The sequence below is a fragment of the Myotis myotis genome, unplaced genomic scaffold (genome assembly GCF_014108235.1).
Source record: "Myotis myotis isolate mMyoMyo1 unplaced genomic scaffold, mMyoMyo1.p scaffold_m19_p_1, whole genome shotgun sequence".
Classification (NCBI taxonomy): domain Eukaryota; kingdom Metazoa; phylum Chordata; class Mammalia; order Chiroptera; family Vespertilionidae; genus Myotis; species Myotis myotis.
In genome coordinates, this window is record NW_023416313.1 from 49,441,073 (window position 1) to 49,464,689 (window position 23,617).

The following is a 23,617-nucleotide window of genomic DNA, read 5'->3' on the forward strand; positions in this document are numbered from 1 at the left end:
ACCCCCAACCATAAAATTATTTTCGTTGCTACTTCATAACTGTAATTTTGCTACTGTTATGAATCATAATGTAAATATCTGATATGCAGGATGTATTTTCATGGTTACAAATTGAACATAATTAAAGCATAGTGATTAATCACAAAAACAATATGGAATCATACATGTGTTTTCCGATGGTCTTAGGCAACCCCTGTGAAAGGGTTGTTTGACCCCCAAAGGGGTCGCGACCCACAGGTTGAGAACCGCTGAATTAGTGGTTGCAAAAGGGTTGGGGGTGGGGAAATGAATGATGATTTGAAGGAGTAGCGCAACTAAAGGGGCTCCCTTGGCAACCATTAATTTGTTCTCCATATCTCTGATATTGTTCTTTTCAGGATGTTGGTACATAAGATAATATAGGTTAAACGAAATGCCAAGGTCATTCAGCTAGTTAGTGGCAAGTTGTCACTGGGATCCAGGTTTTCCCACTGCACTGTCTCCCTTTAAACCTATAGGAGCCCTAGAAGGGGCCGCCACTGTGAGTGTCCTTTACAAAGAGAATGAACAGATGGACTGTGGTGGCAGCGGTTGATAATCATGGATTACACATAGTGACATGAATAGGCCTTTATAATATTGGGCTTGGTAAACAAATAGTACCAATTATGTAAATTATACATGCACATGAAAGGATAACACAGGCATTATAAGAATGTGTACAAACAAAAGGGTGCATTACAGATCTGTTAGAATGATTCTGCTTATGCAGGGGAGAGCGATGAGAATGGGATATGGAGCCCTAACCAGTTTGGCTCAGTGGATAGAGCGTTGGCCTGTGGACTGAAGGGTCCTGGGTTCGATTCTGGTCAAGGGCATGTACCTTGGTTGTGGGCACATCCCCAGTGGGGGGTGTGCAGGAGGTAGCTGATCAATGTTTCTCTCTCATCAATGTTTCTAAGTCTCTATCGTTCTCCCTTCCTCTCTGTAAAAAATCAATAAAATATATATATATATGTATATATAAAGAGAGTGGGATACGGGGATTACATAGAATAAGGAAAACAGGAGAGGGACCGTACACAGACCAGTGACAACGGGCCATGAACTTAGGAGTGTGATTAACTCAGCCTTCTCTCACTCGGGTCCTTGTGGTTCCATATACCGAGCATGTTCTCTTTCAGGTGTAAAGAGAATTTGCCTTCCCAGTTTTCCACGAAACATGAGAACAGGCAGTTACATCCCACCTTCATGAACACCCAACGGTGGGTATTTGTGAAAAAGGGACTGGATGACTTCAGGAACGGCTGCCCTTCTTGTGAGAATATGATCACTCGGGGTCTTCCGGAGCATCCTGCCCCCCAGAGGTATAGCAGAGGTCCCCGACCGCCCCCCACAAAGAGGCCGAGCTACCTGCCCATGGGCGCAGCCCTGTGTTCCAGGCTCTCGGCAGCCCAGCAGGCCCGGAAGGCATTCCTGGAGGAAATCGAAGCCCAGCTGACCCAGCATCCCCTGGCTCGCTACCCCGACCTGGAGGAAAGCATGCCTCTGGAGGTGACCGCCTGTCCTCGGGTGTGGGAGGGCCTTCACGAGAGGGGGGGGGGGGGGACGCTAGAAAGAATTCTCCTTAGATAGCTGGGGCGTTCCCCCTGGGGGATGACAGCTTATAAGAAGGAGAGGACGAGGAGTGTCTCCCAGGGTGAGAGTTTTCATGGGGCTTGGAGCAGCCTTCCTTCAGCGGCATTTCCCTTTGCTTCCAGTGAGGCTGCACAACTTATCACAGTCCAGCACCTGGGACCATGAGACTTCTTTTCCCTGGAAGGTTCTACCAGTCTACTTTGCCTGGGACTTTTTTGGGGAGGAATGTGATGGGGGTGGTGGGATCGTTCAGTCTTACTCCTGTCACTTAAACCTGGTCTTGGGAGGTGTCCGTAAGTATTTACTAACTGATAGGTATAAGGCATATGAGAACAAGAAAGATCACAGGGAAAATTCACCAAATTGTCAGTCTAGGGGTGGGCGGCAGCTCCATAATCCTCAGCATGTGTCTCTAGTTTTTTGTGTGTGTTTTGTTTTTTTAAATCTTCATTGGTTTTCATTGGATGTCACAGATTGGCATCTTAATGTAGAAAGTCCTAAACTACCACATTAGCATTTTTTAAAGTGTATCTTTATTGTTGAAAATATTACAGTTGTCCCCTTTGTTTGTGATTTTCTCCCCCCATTGACCCCCTCTACCCTGCACCCACCCCTCCAGGCCTTCACCACTCTATTGTCTCTAGTTCTTGTATCTCCAAAGGCTTCCACACCACCAGGCATGCGGGCTTTCAAACAGGAAGGGGTAAGGGGCAAAGGTTAAGGGTACATGCCAGCTGACTGTTTTTTAATTAGACAAATACAGTTGGCCCTTGAACAGGATCAAACTGCCCAGGTCCACTTACACGGGGATTTTTCGATGAATACAGTTGGCCCTTCCTAGCGATGGGTTTCGCTTGTGCAGATTCAACCGACTGCATATAGAAAACAGTATATTCACATTCCCAACCATGGACCTAAAATACTGTTTTTGATTTGCGGTTGATTGAATCCATGGATGCTACGGCTGACTACAGAGTCAGAAGTTCTATGTGGATTTTCGACAGTGCAGGGGTTGGCACCCCGTACCCCTGTGTTGTTCAGAGGTCAACGGTGAGAGCTTTTCAGTAAACAGCTCATTCATCCAGATGCTCGGGAGTCCAGGAAATTGAGTCTCGTGGTTGGCATGGCAGTGTTGAACACAATACGGAACAAGTGTTTTAGATTTAAAGCCAAAGAGCAGAATGGATATTGGGCAGGGAACTAGCAGTGCCTGCTCCCACCCTGCAGTCTGTTCCTACACAGGGAGCACGACAGTTGTTCAGAACGCCCCCTAGTGGCCCCTTCTCACTCAGAGGGAAGTCCTTGGCAGTGTCCCAGAGGCCCTGTGTGTTCTGCTCTCTGCCTACCTCTCTGCTGCTCCCCCTCCAACCTGGCCGCCTACCGCTCTGCTCTCACAGGTGCAGCCACTCCGGCCCCTGCCTGCTCTGTCTGTGAACATTACAAACATTTCCAATTCAGATCTCTGTTCCTGTGTCTGAGACACTTGCCTCGCATGTCTGCCTAGCTCAGTGGTCGGCAAACTCATTAGTCAACAGAGACAAATATCAACAGTATAACGACTGAAATTTCTTTTGAGAGCCAAATTTTTTAAACTTAAACTATATAGGTCGGTACATTGTTATTAACTTAATTAGGGTACTCCTAAGCTGGCCTTTGCTAAAAACGTCCTCAATCTGAGGGGTCAACCTCAGTGAACGTACCCCCACTTCTTCTAACGCCACTTCTTCAAAATAGGCTCGCCCAGGCTGAAAACCGGCTTCTGTGCATGGGCCACGAAGTTTCAATCGCACTGTACGTGTGCACCCGCACGTGGTATTTTGTGGAAGAGCCGCACTCAAGGGGCCAAAGAGCTGCATGTGGCTCGTGAGCTGCAGTTTGCCGGCCACTGGCTTAGCTCACTCCCTCACTTCTTTCAGATCTTTGCTGGAATGCCTCCTACTTAGACTGTATAAAATAACATTTCCCTTCCACCCTCATGCTCTAGTCCTTACCACGACCTATTATTTAACACTGGAGGCCCAGTGCACGAATTTGTGCACCAGTGGGGTCCCTCGGCCTCAGCCTGGGATTGGGCAAAAACTGGCTCTCCGACATCCCCTGAGGGGTCCCTGATTTCGAGAGGGCTCAGGCCAGGCCAAGGGACCCCACCGGTGCACAATTGAGGCCAGGGAGGGACACGGGAGGTTGGCCAGCCGGGGAGGGACTTCAGGAGGGCTCCAGGGCGTGTCTGGCCCATCTTGCTCAGTCCCTATCAGCCGGACCCTAGCAGCAAGCTAACCTACCAGTTGACTGGCCCCTGGTGGTCAGTGCATGTCATAGTGAGCTGTTGAGTGGCCTTAGCATATCATTAGCATATTACGCTTTGATTGGTTGAATGGCTGACCAGACAACCGGACACTTAGCACATTAGGCTTTTATTATATAGGATAGCACTTGTCTCCACTGGGCTCCTCACTAGAATAAAAACTCTGCAGGGCAGAGACTTTGTGTCTTCTACTGTGTACTACCAATACCTGACAAATGGTAGACACTAAGTAGATGTCTGTGCATACTGAATGAATAAATGAATGAATGATCCATGGCAGAGAAGTCTATAGAAAGGACACCTGGAATTTCTAACCAATTATTTTCCACCCCAGGCTTTCCTGCACTGCCTCCTGCAAGCCAGAGCTTCTGAGTCCTGGCAAACAGACTGTTTTCATATACCCTCAGATGGCTCATGGGATTGTGCCCTTATTTCCATGTTTGACCTGCCAACTAGGTGTGTTGGCTTTTTTTTTTTTTTTTTTTTGAGGCCAGATCTCTTTTTATGGTGCTGTGATGACCATCAGCAGCTCTAGATTTAAATTCTATCCAGAAAAAAAAGAGCATTTATTTTTGCACAGGCTCAGCAAAATTCCATATCTTAATTCCTGTGGATCCAACTTGGGTTATGTGCCTGTTAAAACCAGTGTGGGTTAGTCCAGATGGGAATGGCCTGCCTGTGAAGTGAGAATGGGGTCAGGCCAGTTCAGACCATTCGATCTGAGAGTGGAAAGAGAGATAGATCTCCAAAGAAAAATCGAGATACTGTTATTCGTAGGAGGAAGAATGGATGCTGGACAGTCAAAAACCACAGACATTCTTTAGAAATACTCAGAGGGGCAGATGGGGACCTGGGCAGACCATTCCACCTAGAGGGAATGGAATTTTGGTCTACGGACTGCCTACCTAATGTCTAGGGCCATGGTCGGCAAACTGCGGCTCGTGAGCCACATGCGGCTCTTTGGCCCCTTGAGTGTGGCTCTTCCTAAGCCTTAGGAGTACCATAATTAAGTTAATAACAGTGTACCTACCTATATAGTTTAAGTTTAAAAAATTTGACTCTCAAAAGAAATTTCAATCGCCGTACTGTTGATATTTGGCTCTGTTGACTAATGAGTTTGCTGACCACTGGTCTAGGGGATGGAGGTTCACCTAGCACCCAGCACAGGATCTGCACCGAAACCAGGGAGTGCTTTGACTGATTAGAAAAGCAAAGCAAAGGGCCGTTCTGTTTTAGAATCAAGGGGCCCCCGTTCTCAGCACATTTTTCTTTCCACCAAAACTCTTTTCTGTGTGTAGCTCTTTAAAAGGGTGCTGCAAATGCTGGATCCTGACAAGAAGCTGGAGGACACATGGGCTCATTGTGAGGGTGTTGAGAAAAAACCCAAGGAACCCACAAAACTGCTTGAAAAACGTCCCACCCGAGCCTCCCTGGGGCTGTAAGTATTGTTCTAAACCCCTCGCTTATTCCTGTCACCTGATGAAGCATTCTAGGAGTGCCCTTCTCAAAGCTCCTCATTTTTAGAATAATTTAGAGAAGCAAAAGTAACTAAGTTGCCAAGAATGAGGGAAAGGAGCCTTGAGTCCTGTTCTAAACAGTGGTTTTTTAATTAATGGATGTTAATTAGCCAGCAATGAAGCAAACATCAGCGTGTCCACATGACTCGGTAAGAGCTGCTGGAGAAGAGATACACTGCAGACAGCCTGATTAATTGGCCCAAAATGGCTCATTGAGTTATTTATGGCAGAAGCCCTTTTAGTCACATGATTGGGACCAATAGTTAATTGGATAGCCACCCCCCACCCCCCCCAAAAAAGTTAATATAGGGAATTGTAAAAGATGACACTTAAGTACTTAAAGCACCTTATTTTACCCTAGAAGAGTGGTTCTCAACCTTCCTAATGCCGCGACCCTTTAATATAGTTTCTCATGTTGTGGTGACCCGCAACCATAAAATTATTTTCGTTGCTACTTCATAACTGTAATTTTGCTGCTGTTATGAATCGTAATGTAAATATCTGATATGCAGGATGTATTTAGGCGACCCTGTGAAAGGGTCATTGGACCCCTAAAGGGGTCACGACCCACAGGTTGAGAACCGTTGCCCTAGAACATAACTGCATTCACATTCTATCATTTAGTATAAAGCCTTTTTTTGAGTATGGGTCTACTGCTTGGATTTCCAAGTCATCTTTTTTTTGCATAAATCGCAGCAGTAATGACACCTTCATTGAATCTTTCTAAAGCCCTGAGCTTAATTTCCATAGAAATAACTCTTGTTATATTTAATTAAAAATGTAAATGCAATGAAATATGTATACTTGGCATAAGTAGATGTGGGATATGCATTTGACTTTTGAAATTAACTGGTGTCACTTGCAGGCACTGAAGAGCATAGGTGTCCTAGGGAGAAACCCATCAACGGCACCCAGACCACTGACAGGGCCCAGAACCATGGTCAGGGTGTTCGGAAGGGACATGTAGAGCTTTGCTAGTTGCACAAGTTACCTACCTGGAGTGAGAGAAAATGCACTGTATTAAATTATACATGTTTGTGAGGGTGAGACACAAGGTGACCGGAACTCTACTGTTCTGGCCTGAGTGTACCCCCTGGTAAATTTGGGGAGAACAACTGAGGATACTTTTCTCAGCTCTGCCCTTTCACTGGGAAGCAAGCTCTCTGTTTCTTCCTTCTTGAGGGAATCCCCCTGCTCAGGACAGGATTGGACAGTCTGCCCATTTCTGGATTTCAGTGGGCAAGTCCTCTTGGACCTAAACCCATGTCTTCCAATGGGGCTGCTGTCAGTAATAATTTGTATTATTTTTCAAGTTGCTCAGATCCTTGGTGGGGAAGAGGGAGCAGTGTTATGTGAAGGGATCCCCTTGGAGACTCCAACTGTGGGTCAGTGTGACCCTGGGAGCATCTTTAAATTCTTGGCCCTCAGTGAGCCATTAGCTAGTTATTATGGTCTGTAAATTTATCTCAGTTCTTAAAAAGAAGCCATTGATGAGGGTATAATCAAGGATGAAGAGTGGCTGATTATGATCAGATTTATATTTTGAAATGACTATTTTGGCTGCAGTTTAGAGACTAGGTTAGGGATTAAGGGTTGGGGATCCTAAGAGAAGATTCAGAGACACCAGTGAGGAGCCTTTTGCAGCAGTCCAGAGAAGACAGAACTAAAATCCGTCAGACTTATTAATAGGCTAGGTTTTAGGGATGAGGAACAGAAGGGTCAAGGATGTCTCCTACTTGTCAAGATTGTCTGAGGCCGTGGCAGACTCCAAGCATAGCAATTTACTCTTTTACCTGGCACATGTCTTACTACTGGTACTCATAATCTTAAAAATCACCTTATAATGGTAAAATGCTATATAAGCTTTAATTGTTATAACTAATCATGTCATTCTCTTTATGTTATTGATAATAGGAATGGAATCTTTGAAAAATTTAAATAGTGTGAGCTTGCAAGAAACTGTTGGAAATACTTGTTTTATGATCTGCTTTCCCATTGATACCTTTTGAAATCCATTTGGATTCATGGTGGCTCATATTGTAGTGATCATATTTGATGATCCCATTGTCTTTAGTCCCAAGAAGACTCCTCTGTTGAAGAAGCCACGCCAATTGCTTTCTGAAGAGAAGCCCAGTGCAAAGGATTCGCTCCACAAAGATGGTCCTAATCCATATGAAAATGTCCGCAAATCAGTGAGAGACTTCTGTGACTGGGCTGCTTTGATTGTACGTTAGTAGTAATACTTACAACTTTTAAAGTCACATTCAAAGTTACTTTTATTAAAAAACAGGGTTTGGCTATCATCTAAGTCATGCAAAGTCATAAAGGAATCTTTATGACTCTCCCACCACTTATAATAGAAGTGTTTTCTATAGGTGATAAGCTTGATTTTCAGTCCCTTATGACCAAGGTCTCATCTTTACCTCAGTTATGCTCCCTAGGGCCCCATCACATCACCTGTGGTGTTTTCTCCATAGCATTAGCTTATACTTTCCTTCCATGCGTTATTGTTTACCTCACTGACTCTGCTTGGTATATTTCTGCTTCATCATTATTTCACCCTGGTTTCGATGCTACTCCTCCCTTTATGTTCCTGACTCTATTTCATGGCTCCTCTCTATGAATGTCACCCCAACATCAGCTTCAGTTGCTAATGGCCTCATTCTCTCTGTGCTCCCCAATTTATATTTTCTAAAGTGGGATTGTGTTGAGTCTGTAGAGGAGGAAAATATAACTTTCCTTTTAGTCTTCTAAGTTCTCTCTGGGGCTCCTATAACAAAGTTCAGATTAACAAGAGAAAAATAAGCAGAAGTTAATTAACACGTATACATCATATATACATGGGAAATACCCAAGGAAAAATGAGTAACTCTCCCAGGTGGCTTAGAATTCAGGCTTAAATACCATCTTCAGCACAAGACGAAAGAAAGAAGTGTGTGGGGAGCCAGTTATAAGGAGATGACCAGGAAAAGTAGGTAAACTAGAGTGAGGTTTGCTATACAGACTTAAGTATGTGCCTTCTCCATTGATAAGCGTTTCTTATGATTTAGAGTCTTCCTTCTCTTCCTGGTACAGAGAGTGAGATACCCTTACAACTGGAGATTTTTCTATAAATGTAAATTTCTCTTACAAAAGGGTAACTTCTATCCTGTTTCCAGAGCTTTTCCTGTTTTGTCTGCTGAGTCTCAAGACCATCAACTCAAAATAGTTCTTATACCAGAGGCATATTTTGGAATGGCATATTCTGCTGCCCTTCAAATCTAAGCTATTTTTTAGCCACATCATAGGTCAAGGGTCAGCCTACCGATTAGCTACTCTTTATGTACCCATCTCCACTCCCACTGGCTGTGGCCCGGGGAAGGCAGCAGAAGGGTTTGTTCTGTGCACAAAATATGGGTGACTAAAACCACCTTCTTCAGCGGGAGCCCTGATGGGGCAGCTTCCCTTATAAGGGTCTGCGATCAGAACACACACTTTTCTAGACATGTCTGGAGAATACCTGTAGGGTTGTCACTGCTCTAAAGGATTGGAGAAATTTCTTTGGTCAAACAGACTGACTTTTCCCCAGGCCTATTCATTCCCTCAGGAACTCACTACTTCTTGCAGGTCCTAAATTCTCTCTTAAGGCAAAGTCCTCCAGGCCCCAAATACAGTTGACCTCCTTAAACAAGATGGTTTGAACTGTGCTGGCCCATTTATACGCAGATTTAAAAAAATAAATGCCCATACTGTTTTCTAGCCATGGTTGGGAGTCCAGGTGTGGAGGGCTGACTTACACCATTTTATAGAAGGGACTTGAGCACGGCAGGGGGTGGGATAGGCTGGGGAGTTGTGGGGTGTGTGAGGGGTGTGGTGGGAAGGTCCTAGAACCAACCCTCCTCCCCTCCCTGCAAATATCAAGGGTAGTTAGGTTTTTGGGGAGTCAGGAGCTACATAGGATTTTCAATTGTGCTGGAGGTCAGCCCCCCTAAACCCCCTCCCCTGTTGTTCAAGGGTCAACTATGCTTCTTGTCTTCACTGAATGCTGACTGAGCATTTTCTCCTTCTCCAAACTACCTCTTCTCCAGCCATGGTCAAATGCCTCCCTGAGATTAAAGAAGAAAGCAAGGAGCATTTCACCATCCGTCCTTGACTTGTGCAATGTGATATTCTTCCAGGGAAGCTCGAGGATTGATGAAGAGTACATCATGAAGCAATTTGACATTAACTATGAGAGGGGAGTCAGCCATAATACGCTCCGCCCGATGGAGCTCAGCGAGATTCCTGGGGAACTAAAGAAGGGAGACGGGCTCAGGAAACAGCAGGAATCAGAATTTTTCCAGGAACTAGAGCCAGAACCTAAGGTAATTACAACAGGGGAGAAGACTGAAGATCAAATTTAAAGTTTTATTAAAATCTTAAATTCTGGTACTATAAAGGGCACCAGTCTTTTTCAGTAGAATTCTTGAATTTTTTTAATGTTTAATAAATATTTGTTAAGTGAGTGAATATTTAATACATATAACAAAGTCAGTTATACAATCAAGGCATGTCAATTGGCTTTATTGTTCATATCTGAAGAGTCATTAGTATTCTATGTGTTTTCTAGGTTGAGATAATCTCTTTATGTGTTTTATATGTTGAAATCCTGTCAGCGGAAATATATATGAATGTTTATTATTGCAACAGTAAAATGCTGCAGTTAATGACCATGAACACTGTTCATTTTATGTCCAAAGAATTCTTGAGTTTTTAGGGGAGTCTAACTGACCACACACCATCATTCCTGATCGCATGCTTGCCTGATCATTAATAACTTGCTCAGTTTCCCAATACCAATTTCCTGTGAAGGTAGAACAAGGTAATAGAGAGGGGAAATAACACACTACCTTCCAAAGGGAAGTATTGTGGGCCCCTAAGTGCTTTTCCACTTTTTTACACAATGTGTTAGTGCAAATATACACACAAGTCAAATGTGCCAATCCAACAAAGACTTGAGTGCCTAAATGGGAGTTGGGGTGGGGAGATAGTTCCTTTCTCTAAAAGTGAAAAACTATATATTATCTTCAGCTACTCTCTGTATTTTACACATCATTTTTTATACTATATTTCCAACATTTTGGACATATTAGCCTTGTCCTTTACAATCTAACACAATAGACTGACCTATTTTTACATACATGATGTTTTCTCTACCTAACTCTATTGCATAAGGTTTATGAAAACTACGCATTCCATCACTGATATCAACTCTTTAAATTTTTCCATTTTCCTCTCATCTTTCTAAAGGGTAAAATGCAAACTGTTGCTGGAAAAATTATGTCCATCACACCTGCGGCCTGAACCCCTGCTTATCCTGAATGAAATTGCTCAATTCCTTGTACTTATAAATAATTGCACAAACTCTTCTTTATAAACCACTGTGGTTATTGCCAAAATTGAACTTCTGACTGGCAGATGGAAGGTCACTGTGCAAAAGTTCAAAATCTATTTCCACATGGTCCTTCTGCTGGTGGTGAATTCTTTCAGCTTTCGTTTGTCTGAAAACAGCCTTAGTCTGCCTAGGTTTTTCAAGATCTTTTTGTTGCTATATTATTCTCGGTTCCCAGTGTTTGGTTTGCTGGTTTGTTTTCAGAACTTTAAAGATGTCACGTCACTGTCTTCTTGGTTGAGTTGTTTCCAATGAGAAATCTTCTGTCACCCTTACCTTTGTTTTTCTGGATATGTTTTATTCCTTGGCTGCTTTTAACATTTTCTCTTTGTTACTGTTTTTGAGTAATGTGATCATTACATACCTTGGTGTATATTTCTTGGTGTATATAGTTGGGGTTTGCTGAGTCTCTTTGATCCATGGGTTTATAGTTTTCATCAATTTTGGAAAAAGTTTTACTGTTATTTCTTAAAAAACAGTTGTTGGTCTCTCAACCCAACTCCCAGTGAAACATTCATCTTATATAAAAACTGCTGTTTGAAATTTTAACCCTGCTATTTCTGGCTTCTGAAAATGCTTGCTGGCTTAAATAATAAGGAAAATAAGACTACTCCCATTTCAGAGAGGCCATTAAACCTTCTCCAGACAAAGTTATCAGTGCTGGTGTCAGACAAGCCTTTGGTTGAGGTCTCAAAGCCCCAGCACATAGGGTCCTTTAAGAACTTGCAAAGGGAACCGGAAAAACCCCATATTTGGGAGACAACGAAGGTAAAATGGTATAAATACAGGAAACTTCCTGTATTATTTCGCCCAGAATTTGAGAGACATTTTCCTCTGGGCCCGCGCGTAATAATAAATGTAACTCCATCTCTCTGAACATTGCTTGGTTCTTCTCTGGTTTTCTGTAACACCAGGACTGTAACTACATGTTGTTAGACTGCATAAACTTGTCTCATAGCTCATTGCTGCTCTGTTCAGTTTTTTATTATCTTTTCTGTTTCTATTGTTATATTTTTAAATTCTCTAATGTATTTCCCTCTTGCTATGTCTTACCTGCTGTTAATCCTAGCCAATGTATTTTTCATCTCATTCATTATAATTGTTATCTTAAGAAGTTCAACTTGGGTTTAAAATATATATATATATCTTCTGGCCTAGCCAGTGTGGCTCAGTGGTTGAGTGTTGACCTATGAACCAAGAGGTCACAGTTCAATTCTCGGTGAGGGCACATGAGGCAGCCAATCACTGATTCTCTCTCATCATTGATGTTTTTCTCTCTCTCTCCCTCTCCCTCTCCCTTCCTTTCTGAAATCAATAAAAATATATTTAAAAAAAATAAAAAAATATATATCTTCTGTGTCTCTACCTAATCTTTTGAGCTTACAGAATTATAATTCTTTTAATGTTCTTGTCTGCTAATTCTAACATATCTATTGGTTCTGTGTGAGTTGCTATTAAAGATGTCGCTTCACTGTCTTCTTGGTTGAGTTGTTTCCAATGAGAAATCTTCTGTCATCCTTATATTTGTTTTTTCTGCATATGTTTTACTCCTTGGTTTATTTCCTCATTGTGGATTATATTTTCTTGCCTCTCCACATGCCTGGTGATATTTGAGTAGATGAATTTTATTTTTTTGGGTGCTGGGCATTTTTGTGTTCTTATAAACTTGAGTTTTGTCTTAGGGCAGCAGTTCTCAACCTGTGGGTCGCGACCCCTTTGGGGTTTGAATGACCCTTTCACAGGGGTCGCCTAAGTCCATCGGAAAACACATATATAATTACATATTGTTTTTGTGATTAATCACCATGCTTTAATTATGTTCAATTTGTAACAATGAAATTGGAGGTCACCACAACATGAGGAACTGTATGAAAGGGTCGCGGCATTAGGAAGGTTGAGAACCACTGTCTTAGGGTATAGTTAAAGTTATTTGGAAAAGTTTGATCCTTTGGGTCTTGCTTTTAAGATCTGTTGTGAAGGACCAAAGTAATGTTTAGTCTACGGCTGATTCCCTACTGCTGAGGCAGGACCCAGTATATTCTACCCAGTGTCCTGTGAATCCTTAGGTTCTCAGGAGGGAGTGGGCACTGTCCCTGCCCCATGCGTGCTGGGCGCTGTTCTCTCTAATCCTTTGGTTGCTTTCTCCCCGGACCTCTGGTAACTTCCTCTCACACACACTCTGTGCAAACCTCTGGAATTCCCTTTCTTTGCAGTCTGGACTGCAAACTTTATCTGCCTTCATCTTCCTGGATTTTCAGTGCTGTCTCCTCAACTCGAAGTCCACTGGGCTCCTGCTGGGCTCTCCCTGCACTGTGGCCTGCGAACTATCCAGGCAGTGAGCCCTGTCAATTGTGGGGTTTATCTTGTTGGTTTCCTGCCTCTCAGGGATCATGGTGTTTTGTTATTTGATGTCCAGTGTCATAAACACATTTTTTAAAAAATACTGTGTTGGTTGTGTGTGTGTGTGTGTGTGTGTGTGTTTGTTGCAGGTGGGAAGGTAAATCTGTTTACCCTGTTCCAGATGGAAGTCCCCATGTGTATTTTTTTTTACCCCATGTTCTCTCAGGCGTGCGGTACTCTTTTCTTTGGTGTTCTTTAAAACTCTGAGCTTTCCCACTACCTTACCTCTGCTCACAATATTCTCTCTGCCTGAACTACCCTCTTCCAATGTCTACATGCTTGTATCTCTCTCTTTAGGCACAGTTTACATGACAATTTGTTCCATGGGTTTTCTCCTGGTCCTTTGATGGACATTAATTTATTCTTACTGCTAATCTCTCACAGCCATCTGTGCCTCTTATGTGCCTCTATGAATGAATTGCCCTAGTATATTCATTCACCCATTTGTTTATACATTCACTCAAAAAATAATTCTTAGCATCTGCTACTATGTCCAAAAAGTGCTCGGAGCAAATGAAGGACTATCTCCTGCACTTAAGGAGCTTAGAGTCCAGTAGGATCAACAGGTAAATGATTAACTACAATGAAATGATGTCATGGTTTGTACAGGACAGAAGAAGTAATCAATTTCACCAAGCACAGTTAAGGCGTCATTGAAGATACTATGCTTGTGCTGAGTCTTGAAAGAACACCAGTCACCCAAGAATATAACATAGTGTAGATTCAATAATTCTTCCTTCCCTTTTCCCTCTCTTTCCTTCCCTCCTTCCTTTAATTCAGTGGATCTCAACCAAGGGTGACTTTGCCCCCCAATCCCGGAGTATTTGGCAATGTCTGGAGATGATATTTTTGGTTGTCCCAATTTGGGGGGTGCTACAAAGAATTATCCAGCTCAAAATGTCAATAATGGCCAAGTTAAGGAATCGGACTTTAATTCAACATTTACTTATTGAGCACCTATTGTGTCCTAAGTATTTTTCTAGATGCCAGGGGGATGTAGCACAGAACAGTCCCAGAGGCTTGCTGTTTAGAGGGTGAAAGGAGAGATAAACAATCAGAAAAATATATAGCATTTCAAATGGTGATAAGTGCTATTGAGAAACATGAGTCAGCAAAAGAAGACAGGACTATTGTGAGGTGGTTATAATTTTTAAACTGGGTGGTCAGGAAGTATACTACTGAGAAGATCACATGAAATAGGTAAGGGAGTAAGTCGTGTGGGTGTGTTTAGTAAAAAGCATTATGGCAGAAGGAATAGTGCGTGCAAAGGTCCTGAGGGGAAAGCATGAAGGGAGTGCTCTAGAAACAGCCAGAAGGTCAGTATGCTTGGAACGGAAGGATCACAATGCTAATGTAGATCTGAGGAGAGGGATTTCCCTCCCTCTGTCCTGTTCCATTCTCTCTGCTTTAGACAGGTGCATCTGGCTGGACCCTTGATGCCCGACACATTCCACCTCATAGTTTAAATGTGAGTGAGAAGAGAGAAGGGCTGGATCTTTGTGTTTCTTGCATCTTTGTCGCTCCCAAGCATTAGACCCCGCCTCCCCTTAGTGATGAGACAATATGTGGTTATTGTATCCATAGTATCCATAGTATCCAGCATGAACCAACAGATGCACTACTGAGAAATGGGAGAAAGAAAGGAATGGCATCTAGTTGTTTTCCTCTTTCTTCTTTTTTAAAAAAATATGTTTTTATTTATTTCAAAGAGAGAAGAAAGGACAGGGAGAGGGAGAGAGAGACACTGATGTGAGAGAGAAACATTGATCACTTGCCTCCTGTGTGCACCCAACTGGGGATCCAACCTGAAACCTGGGCATGTGCCTGACCGGGAATCAGGACAATGCTCAACCAACTGAGCCACAATGGCCAGGGCCCTCCTTTTTCTTCTAATTAAAGAGGCAAGAGATGGGTGTTGGATAGCATTTTTACAAGGCTGAGCACAGTGTTGGGCTAGTAACTTATCATTTTGGTTGATTGAAAGTTGTTTAAGGTCATTACCCTTTGGTGAAATATGTGATTTTTACATGATTTCTAGCTACTTTATATAATTCTCTCCTTTGATCTTCCCAACAACCCTATGTGTGGGTACTGCTATCTTAGTTTACAGATGAAGAATTTAAGTAACTTGCCCGTCGACTTTAATATCTGCTAAGTGGAGGAAGTTGGATTTGAAACCAGATCTCTCTAAATCCAAAGACCATGCTTAACCACCACATTATTTTCTCAATCTCAAACTCTTCATGTTACCTTTGTAAATCAAAGCATACCGAAGCTTCATAAAATACTTTGGCAAGGATAAATCATAAATTCAAAATAAATTCAAAATTGCTTTCATGAGCTAAATTTTTATAAAAATGACCCCCCCCCAAAAAAAAACCAAAACACAAAAACACCAAAAAAACCCAAAAACAAACAAATAAAAAAAAACCCAACAACGAATGGAACCAGGAATTATGTTATTTTCCATAGAATACTTCTAAACCAAAGCACGTGAAGATGCGGTATGGATCCTGGTATCAGCACCCAAAACTGTGGAAAAGACAAAGAGCAGATGAACCTTTGATTGACCCCAAGGCCTTACACAAAGACGAGAATTTAAGAGAGGAGCAGAAGAAACAGGTATGTGTGTATGCTGTGGATCATTTGAACTAAACATTATCAGTGCAACTGCACCCTCATATTGCAGGAGGAGTCTCTGATTAATGCAGAGGCTTCTGAAAGTCTCATAGCTTACATAGGGAATCCAGCAATGAGAATGCCAAGTCATTAGATATGGAATGTCTAATAAGCAAGACTGGAAATTTCCTGGCTTCATGGTGGACAGATATATCGCCAAAGATGGGGCAACAACTCACTGTACTTCTACCAGCTTGGTCCAGGGTTCATGGATACTTTGGCTGTCCACAGGGTGTTGTGACCAGGTAGGACCACCTCAGTACTCAGAATGGATATAATGTCATGGGTTCTCTTTGAGTAACACAATGTGAGGCCTATTTTAAAAAAATGTTTTTGCCCTAACTGGTTTGGCTCAATGGATAGAGCGTTGGCCTGAGGACTCAAGGGTCCCAGGTTCGATTCTGGTTAAGGGCATGTACCTTGGTTGCGGGCACATCCCCAGTAGGTGTGCAGGAGGCAGCTGATCGATGTTTCTCTCTCATCGATGTTTCTAACTCTCTATCCCTCTCCCTTTCTCTCTGTAAAAAATTAATAAAATGTTAAAAAAATGTTTTTATCTGTAGTGAATGAATATTAAAGAATTTCAAAATTGCAATCAGGAAACTTCTTTTATGCAATTCAGCAGAGTTGCAGGAGCTGAGAGGAGAAGGATAAAGGCTGATATCACAAACAAAAAAATGTGCTCTAATTCTACTACAAATAAACTCTGCCTGCTGATCTCTTGTGTACAGGTATCTAATGGAAAGAAGATCCTCATTGCAGTCCTGAAAACTTGGAGATGATGACACAACACTTGTGCAGGACTCCAATGAGAATATGTGTGAAACACTTCCCTTTTTCAATAGACCCCAAACTTCTCCCAGATCTCAATGTGAAAACACTTTGAAACAGTAAAATGCTATACAAATTTGGCCACTCGTTCATTCATAAATCACTCATCAGCTGCCTCCTTTAGATTGGAGGAGGAAGGTCATTTTAATATTTTCTAGTTCTGGCCATGAAATTCTTATTTTGAGATGTGAGATAATAATGTAAATAATATACAGCACTATTTCTTGATGTATGTTTTTGGAGCTGCCTATCTAAATTTATATGAATTTAATACATAACATAAAACTATTTCATTTGCATTTTTAAAATATAACAAACCATTCTCAAATATTTTAAAGGAAAAAATAGTTACAAAATTTTTTGTTTAAAGTATCTAGAAGTTCTCTTTTTAGAAATATATTCTTAAAGACTAAATGTTAAAAACAAATAATTTTCCAAAAATATTTTATTTTGACAGCAAAATCTAATAAAAGAAGTAATATATAAATTTTGGAAATATGGCTGATAGGACTATTACAGTAAAAGATGGTTTATCAGACAGTTTAGACACAAAAATGATTTAAAGCAACAGAGTCGTTCTATAATGATTTTTGTAAGTCACAATTTTGTAAAACCTGAAGATTGATTTACCTGTGTACCTGTGAATTGGGGGGCTACTTGGCTATGGCACCCCAATTCACAAGACACAGATGCAGGGTTGTGCTAGTAAGGGACACTCACTATGATGACATTGCTATCTTTCTGGTAACATGAGTCTTGACTGCTACTGATTATGTTTTTTTGGAAGGTGAAATGGTCTTAAAGAACTGAATTACATGATATAATCTTACATATCCAATTTTTAAATTCAGATAAATGAAAGGAAAAACCAAATGAATGCATGAATACTCCAAAGATACTGGGACTGGATCAAGTCTTTTTTGATAACCATGCCTTTTGGAGTTAAGATCTAAAAATTGTGAATATACTGTTGAATAAGAAAAACACTTCTGTTTCTTCCTCTACCACTCTCAATTCTAGTCACCAAATGTGTTAAGTCCCCCCCACACACACACACACCAAGAAATTCTCTGATTCTCTGAACATCAGCTGGGTGTCCTACAATTTAATGTAATATTGACATTATCTATCTGGAGATAAAGTCAGATCTCACAAGTTAAGGGCTCAGTCCCATGAGACTGCCCTCATTTCAGATGTGCTTCTGACCAACTGGCTAAATACATCACAGGTTCCCACAGCCCCCTCCTCAGATTCAATCATCAGCTAGAGCAGCTCACAGAACTCAGGAAAACAGTTTAGGTATCAGATTACCATCTATCTATATAAAAGGCTATCTATATATAGTTCCCTTTTACTTTGGTCCCATTAAGGCCAACCCCAAGGCAGGTGCATCAGCAGGGAGACAACACATCTGACAGCAGAAACCAAACTGGCAGAATAAAAAGAGAAAATGCCAAATCCTATCTCTTGGCTCCTGTCTGAGGAAAAGCATCTTAGCTCTTTCTTCCAGGGGCCTGAGTCCTGGTGTTTTGATTCTGTCAGGTTGCTGAAGCCTTCCCATGAACAACGGAGCCCCTCAGCAGGTCTTGTGAATGTAACCTACACACCTGAGGTATTTTATAAAGAGTCAGATGATTCTAATTAGTCAAAGTGTCTCCTCAGAAGTTCAACCAGGAGATTGGGAGTTCGATCACTTGCTATGATGTGCACTGACCACCAGGGGGAGGTGAAGAACATGGCAGGCGACCAGCAGCTGTGGCGGGGTGCAGAGGCGGCAAGGGGGAAGGAGGCGGGAGGCAGGGAACCATGTGGTGGCAGCGAGGGGAGGAGGAGGCAGGGAGGTGGGGGGAGAACTGCGCAGTGGTGGCGTGCAGGCGGGGACGCAGGGAACCTGATTGGTCCTGATTGCTGGCCAGGCCTAGGGACCCTACCCGTGCACAAATTTTGTGCACCAGGCCTCTAGTCTACACTAATAAAAGACAAAGATGCTAATTGAACATACCTTTGCTACACCCCAAGCCATGCCAACCAGCCAATCAGAGCGACTATATGCAAATTAACCCAACCAAGATGGCAGCCGGCAGCCACGGAGCTGGAGCAAGCAGGAGGCCTGGTTACCGGGGCAATGGAGGAAGCCAAGCTTCTCGCCTGCCCTGAGCCGGCTGTGGCCTCCGCTCATGGAAACAAAGTTTCAATTATAGAAGATAAATAAATCCCAGATACCTGCTTCCAGCCAGCCCCCACTGGAAGCTTGGGTGGCTGGGGCCATGGCCAGCGTGAAAACAGCCATCAGCCCCTCACCCAGGATGGCCACACCCTCATGGGGTGAGGATCCCACTGGGGGGCTTGGCCAGCCTGCAAACTGCCATCAGCCCCTCACCCAGATTTGCCAGGCACCCCAGGGGGGACCCCCACCCTAAAGGGGCTGTGGCCAGCCTGAAAACAGCCATCAGCCCCACACCCAGGATGGCCAGGCACCCCAGGGGGTACCCCCACCCTGAAGGGGCTGTGGCCAGCCTGAAAACAGCCATCAGCCCCTCACCCAGGATGACCAGGCACTCCTATATAATAAAAGGGTAATATGCAAATTGACTCTAACAGCAGAACAACTGGGAATGACTGGTCACTATGACACACAGTGACCACCAGGGGCCAGATGCTCAATGCAGGAGCTGCCCCCTGGTGGTCAGTGCGCTCCCACAGGGGGAGCTCTGCTCAGCCACAAGCCAGGCTGCCAGCTGCCAGTACAGCAGTGGTGGGAGCCTCTCCCACCTCCTCAGCAGCTCTAAGGATGTCTGACTGCAGCTTAGGCCTGCTCCCCACTGGCAAGTGGACATCCCCCAAGGGCTCCCAGGCTGCCAGAGGGATGTCTGATTGCCAGCTTAGGCCCAATTCCCCAGGGAGCGGGCCTAAGCCAGCAGGTGGTCATCCCCCGAGGGGTCCCAGACTGCAAGACAGCACAGGCCTGGCTGAGGGACCCCCCCCCCCCATGAGTGCACAAATTTTTGTGCACCGGGCCTCTAGTTTTATTATAAAAGGGCACACTTAGGAGCAGCCACATGGAAGAGATACATAGGACAAGGGATGTAGGAAGGGGTGGGCATGGAGCTTCTATGCCCTCTCTAGGTGTGCCACACTCCCAGAACCTCCACATGGTTACCAACCTGGAAGCTCTCTCAACTTCATCCTTCTGGGGTTTTATTGGGGTTTCATTACACAGGCATGATTGATGGTTGGCCATTGGGAGGTGGAGCTGAATGTGTCAACCCTCTCTTCACATGGCTGGTTCTTCTGGCAACCAGCCCCCTTCATGGGACTACCTATGGGCTCACCAAAAGCCACCTCAGGAATATAAACTCCCCTGTATTGAAAGGGGTTTGTTATGAATAACAAACCTTTCACCTTTCACCTTGCACCTTTGTGGCTCTTATCACTTGGGAAATCCAAGGGATTTTGGGGGCTTTCTGCCAGTTATAGGAAGAAAAGCAAATATATATTTAAATTAAATTTATTGGGGTGATATTAGTTAATAAAATTTTATAGGTTTCAAAATATAATTCTATAATACATAATCTTTTATTGCATTGTGTTTACTACCCAGAGTCAAGTCTCCTTCCATCACCATATATTTGACCCCTGTTGTCTGTTCTATGAATTTTTGTTTGTTTTCTCATGTTTATTCACTTGTTGTTTTCAGTTTTATATTCCACATATGAGTGAAATCATATGGTTCATGACTTTTTCTTTCTGGCTTATTTCATTTAGCATGATATACTGAAGAGATATCCATGTTGTCCCAAATGGCAGTATTTCATCTTTTCTTATGGCTGAGTAGTATCCCATTGTATATGTACCACATCTTCCTTATCCAATCATTTATTGGTTGTTTCCATGTCTTGGCCACTGTGAATAATGCTGCATTGAACATAGGGCTACATATATCTTTGTGAATAATGTCAACCATAGTATCACAATTGTTATTCTTAAGTTGGTTAGATTCCAGACCTTTTAGGTCAATAATTGTCTAATTGCTAAAATGTATGAGTTATCCTTAACATAAGGGTTAGAAAAGGAGTAGGGAAAGGAGAGAAAGTTGTACATCTTTTGAAAGCCTTTGTATTCTTTAACTTGTGAATGTAACCTACACACCTGAGGTATTTTATAAAGAGTCAGATGCTTCTAATTAGGACAGGTATGAAATCAAGCTTCTGACTGCTGGTTGTTAATTTAAAATGTGAACTTTCTTTTAGGAGGAGGAGTTTGCAAAACTTCATGGACCAGCTGCCTTTAAGGATTTCATTCTAAGGAAGGGCTACAGGATGCCAAGTGTGAGTAAAGGGTCACTTCAGAAAGACCTGCTGAGGGGCTCCGTTGTTCATGGGAAGGCTTCAGCACCCTGACAGAATCAAAACACCAGGACTCAGGCCCCTGGAAGAAAGAGCTAAGATGCTTTTCCTCAGACAGGAGCCAAGAGATAGGATTTGGCATTTTCTCTTTTTATTCTGCCAGTTTGGTTTCTGCTGTCAGATGTGTTGTCTCCCTGCTGATGCACCTGCCTTGGGGTTGGCCTTAATGGGACCAAAGTAAAAGGGAACTATGTACAGGGCATGTACCATGCAAACTCTGACTGCTACTAGAACACTCGGAATTCTCTAGGAAGTGTTTAATTTCCTTTGCTTCTTTGCTTCCCTATCTAAGGACAAAGAGCTGTGGCTTGTATCAGGACAAAATGGGGTTGGCATTGACAATATCATCATTGTCGGCCTCACGGGGAAACAGACCAGAGCAGAAATTCACTTCCCGGGGCCCACCAAGGTCTTCTGTCTCTTCCCCATTTTCTCGTTTGCCTGTCTAGTTTCCCTCCCTTAACTTGCAAAGCTGGCCCAGCTGCCTCCCACATGGAGCAGCCCCCCTTGGAAGACTCCGTAACAGGTGGAGTGGGAGGTTAGACCATTTAGCAGGAAGTTCTGCACCAGCCCGGCCAGAGGCAGAGCTAGCAATAAGTCACGTGTTTGCCAGCGTCCTCTGTGTGCACAGCCCACAGAGGCTTCGAGGCCATGTAGCCAAGATGGTCGAAGTTCCTGGAAATGGGATACAGAATTTCTTTTTTCCCAAGAGTTAACAATAGCTTATACTTACTGACAAATAAATATATTTACCAGGTTCAGATACAGACTGATTTCAAAGTTAAATCAGGCAAGGTGAGGGGAGGTCTAGAAGATGAGGTAGGGATGGGGCTGAAAGACTCCATTACATAGCTAGGATGAAATTTCTCCTCTAGCTTTCAGCATCAATGATATATATTTAATATACTTATATACATTTATGCACTTATAATAACCTATCTAGTCTGTATATAAGGTCACAATAGTATATATATATGATATATAAAATATGCTTATATAGTTACATAATTATATGATTATATATTTAGATAATATATGTAAGTATACTTAAGCATAAGTATAATTATGTGATATATAAATATCTCTCTCTCTCTCTCTCTATATATATATATATATTCCTCTTGCCATGACTATGTATCTATGTAGATGTATATTTACATATATATATATCTATATATACACTCTATAATCTTTTTTTGCTCTTGATGTTGTAATGATTTATAGTTCTATTTTAACATTCTTAGTGGCAAAACATTTTTTTTTCCATTCTGATTTGTCCCCTGTTGGTTTCATCCGTTCTGTATATGAACATTTAGCTACATTTTGGGCAAAAGGAAGCATGCCTGACACTCTGGCTATACTCTTTTAGCTGCAGTGACTAAAGAGAGATGATGCTCCTGGCTACCTCTGAGTCCTCTGAGAACACCTGTCACTCTAGCCTTTTCTTCTTACATGCTATATTCTCTACTTTACCAATAAGATTTTGACTAAAAGAGAGAAGGGAATCTATTGAAGTTTATATATATATATATATGTATGTGTGTATATATATATATATATATATATATATATATACACATACACACACACACACACACATACACACACACACAAACTGTCATTACTTACTTAAACTTAGGTATGAAAATTCATTCTCTTTTAACTCCTATAATGTCTATGTACACTGTGTATAACATACAGATTCACATATGTTATATGAGCATACATACTTACTAGTATATACACATTCCAGTATCTGCTGCTGGGTTATCTGTTCTGTGCATTACCCAAGCTTCATTAAGTCTGCTACACAGATAAGAGCCAGGCCTTTAATAGCAGGGATGAGCAGCACAAGGCTATGCTGAACTGGGGTGGGCTGGGCTGGGCTGGATGGCTTGGGTACCAAAGAAATGTAAATTAGATCTAAGTATTTCTGATGTTGTGCAGCTACCTTCCAAAGCCCACCATTTATCATTGTCTAATTATCACCATGAGATTTTGAGTACTATGAGGATATATGTTATAGAGTGTGAAACTGTAAATTTGGGTATATGGTTGTGGTTTTTGGCAGGACTGTACAATTTTTATTTGCCAATCTAAGTTTTTCTCATTCTTTTCTTCTTCTTCTTCTTCTTTTTTTCTTTTTTTTTTTTTTAGTTCCTGGAGAATATAAATACCAAGAAGGAATGTGATTGCGATTGTAAAAAGACTCCTAGAAAATAACGTAGAAGAATTTAGGAAGATGACTAGACAGATTTTATTTACCATATAGTATTTGGCTATTTTTCTCTCTCACTGAATAGATGCAAAATTTATGATGAGTGTCCCACCATGGATGTACAACTTTGACTTAAAGGTATCTATACATTTTATACCTAATGCTTATGAACATTTCACAGTGGCCTTCTGCTTTCATTAATCAATATTTTATATATTTTTGCCAAATGTTAGA

At 42.3% G+C, this 23,617-nt stretch overlaps 1 protein-coding gene across 1 annotated transcript; it reads left to right on the plus strand.

Moving 5' to 3' along the window:
• Positions 1–1,149: 1,149 nt before the first annotated feature.
• FAM47E (family with sequence similarity 47 member E) lies at positions 1,150–23,617 on the plus strand. The gene is made up of 7 exons (XM_036304198.1): positions 1,150–1,533; positions 5,221–5,360; positions 7,514–7,664; positions 9,597–9,782; positions 15,722–15,871; positions 21,010–21,087; positions 23,323–23,617. The coding sequence occupies exons 1-7, from the start codon at positions 1,150–1,152 to the stop codon at positions 23,386–23,388; spliced, it is 1,155 nt and encodes a 384-aa protein (XP_036160091.1). The 3' UTR covers positions 23,389–23,617.

Bases quoted from the DNA above. Each gene is read 5' to 3' on its own strand.
- FAM47E (XM_036304198.1), top strand. From the start codon at position 1,150: ATGTTCTCTTTCAGGTGTAAAGAGAATTTGCCTTCCCAGTTTTCCACG. The intron at 5,361-7,513 runs GTAAGTATTGTT...CATTGTCTTTAG, and splicing joins ACCCGAGCCTCCCTGGGGCT to TCCCAAGAAGACTCCTCTGT. The intron at 9,783-15,721 runs GTAATTACAACA...TATTTTCCATAG, and splicing joins AACTAGAGCCAGAACCTAAG to AATACTTCTAAACCAAAGCA.